At 39.2% G+C, this 2,575-nt stretch overlaps 1 protein-coding gene across 1 annotated transcript in view; it reads left to right on the top strand.

Moving 5' to 3' along the window:
• Window positions 1-433: 433 nt before the first annotated feature.
• Window positions 434-2,575, top strand: part of LOC100533287 (muscle calcium channel subunit alpha-1) — a gene marked incomplete at both ends in the record, with an annotated part of 7,887 nt that continues 5,745 nt past the window's right edge. The window contains 2 exon segments of the mRNA XM_013090120.1: window positions 434-540; window positions 1,166-1,318. Coding sequence (XP_012945574.1) covers window positions 434-540; window positions 1,166-1,318 — 260 coding nt within the window.

A 2,575-nucleotide genomic window follows, 5' to 3' on the forward strand; every position in this document is an offset into this window, starting at 1 on the left:
TCTTTCTCTTGCCCTCTCTCTCCCTCTCTCTCACCCCCCTCTCTCTGTCTCTCTCTCCATCTCTTTCTGTCTCTCCCTATATCTCTCTCCTTTTCTCTCTCTGTATCTCTCCCCATCCCCCACCTGGCATGCTGTAGAGCATGTATAAAAGCTATGTGAAGGCTATTTATGATTTTTTTTTTCATTATTGTCATTGTTACTAGTAAATTTTAAAAAATCATTATTATCATCATTAGTATTAGCATATAATTGTTAATATTATTTTTTATCATTATAATTATCATTGTTTTTAGTATATTATTATTATTATTATTACAATGATAATGATGAGCATTATTGTTATTATTCCGTTTAATTTTATTATTCGTTCATTCCTACAATGAACCAGTGGCACATTTTGTAACCTGTCTTCCTCTTGTTGTGTATCCCACAGTATCATCAGCCAGATCCTGTCCTTCATCCAGCACAAAGCCTTCGACGTCAAAGCTCTCAGGGCCTTCAGGGTGTTACGACCGCTGCGACTCGTCTCAAGGGCGCCCAGTGAGTAGCCTGACCTGTAACCCCTCACCTTTAAACCCTTGTTGTGATTCCTCCTCACCCCCACCCCCTCCCTTTCTGTCTCTGTGTCTTTCTCTCTCTCTCTCTCTCTCTCTCTCTCTCTGACTCTCTCTGTCTCTCTGTCTCCTTCTCTTTCTCTCACTCTGTGTCACTCTCTCACTCTCTCTCTCTCTTTAACTCTCTCTCTCTCTATCTGACTCTGCCACGTACCCACCCACTCACCCACTTCTGCCGCGTCCCTTTTTGTTTACCGTTTGTTTTGTGTGTGTATGTGTGTGCTTGAGTCGTCTATCAGTCTGTCAGTCTGTCATCTGTCTGTCTGTCTGTCTCATCACACCTTTGTTTATGTTACATATACTATACTGGTCTACAACCCCTGTCCTTGACACCCTGTCGAAGAAGGTTTCACAAGGCCATATTATGAATTTTTAAACCAGCTTACTAATTTTCTACTTGTTGATTACTTAAACATTTACTGGTAGGTGGGCAGCCCTTCTAAAAACTCCTACAATTACCAACTACTTTAGTACTGCTATTATATTGGTTCTTCCTTCCACACATAATCATGACTTGTCTCCTCCCCCCCTCCCCCCGCTCGCCTTCCCAGGTCTGCAAGTGGTCCTGAACTCCATCATCCGTGCCATGGTCCCGTTGCTGCACATCGCCCTACTTGTTATCTTCGTCATCATCATCTACGCCATCGTCGGTCTCGAACTGTTCTACGGCAAGCTACACAGTGCCTGCTTTGAGTTTAATTCTAGTAAGTCACAGATCATAGTACGTAGGTAGTAAGTCACAGATCATATTACGTAGATAGTAAGTCACAGATCATATTACGTTGATAGTAAGTCACAGATCATACTATGTAGATAGGAAATCAGGGATCATACCACATAGAGAGTAAGTCATAGATCATACCACGTAGAGAGTAAGTCATAGATCATACTACGTAGAGAGTAAGTCATAGATCATACTACGTAGAGAGTAAGTCATAGATCATACCACTTAGATAGGAAGTCAGGGATCATACCACGTAGATAGTAAGTTACAGATCATACCAAGTAGACTCTAAGTCACAGATTATACAACGTGCAGAGTACGTCATGGGTGATACTATGTAGAGAGTAATTGCGAGATGATACTGTATAGAGAGTCATTGTGAGATGATACTGTATAGAGAGTAATTGCGAGATGATACTGTATAGAGAGTAAGTGACAGATGATACTGTATTGAGAGTAATTGTAAGATGATACTCTATTGAGAGGAAGTGCAAGATGATACTGTATGAATAGTGCGAGATGTTACAGTATGGACAGTTAATGTAAGATGATACTGTGTAGAAAGTAATTGCGAGATGATACTGTATTGAGAGTCTGTGCGAGACGATACTATATAGAGAATAAGTGACAGTTGATACTGTGTAGTGAGTCAGTGCGAGATGATTTTGTTTAGACTGTTAGTTGACTCAACCACACTGGAAGCTGCATTATTATTCTAGCTATTTTTATTAGTATTATGAGTGGTGTTGCTGTAAGAATTATTATTGTTACAGTTATATATAATTATCTTCATCATTATTCTTACTACCATCATCATTGCTATTCTTGTTTTTATTAATATTATCGGAACTGTTACAATTAGAGTTATCAGTGCTACAATTATGTATTAGTATTAACATCATCATCATTATTATTACTGTAAAAAAAAATGATAAAATGGAAACGTGAAGAAAAATAGGTGTATTTAATAAAAAATTTGACTAAATGTACCCAACATTTCTTCCACTGTAATGTCAATATACTTCTTAGCATCATCGTCATTTCTATTGTTAAAATGATTGTGAAACACTGCCCTTAACCTAATAGTGTTGATAGGGGCGGGACATTAAAACGATGCAATTTCACCATTAAAAAATGCTGCTGTCTTGTGCGTCTCCTCGTGTGTAGCTGAATTCTTGGACGGTGAGCCCATGATCTGCGGCCATGGCTACGACTGCGAGGGTCGGGGTGAGTGCAA

Source organism: Aplysia californica, unplaced genomic scaffold (assembly GCF_000002075.1).
Source record: "Aplysia californica isolate F4 #8 unplaced genomic scaffold, AplCal3.0 scaffold01148, whole genome shotgun sequence".
NCBI classification, from domain to species: domain Eukaryota; kingdom Metazoa; phylum Mollusca; class Gastropoda; order Aplysiida; family Aplysiidae; genus Aplysia; species Aplysia californica.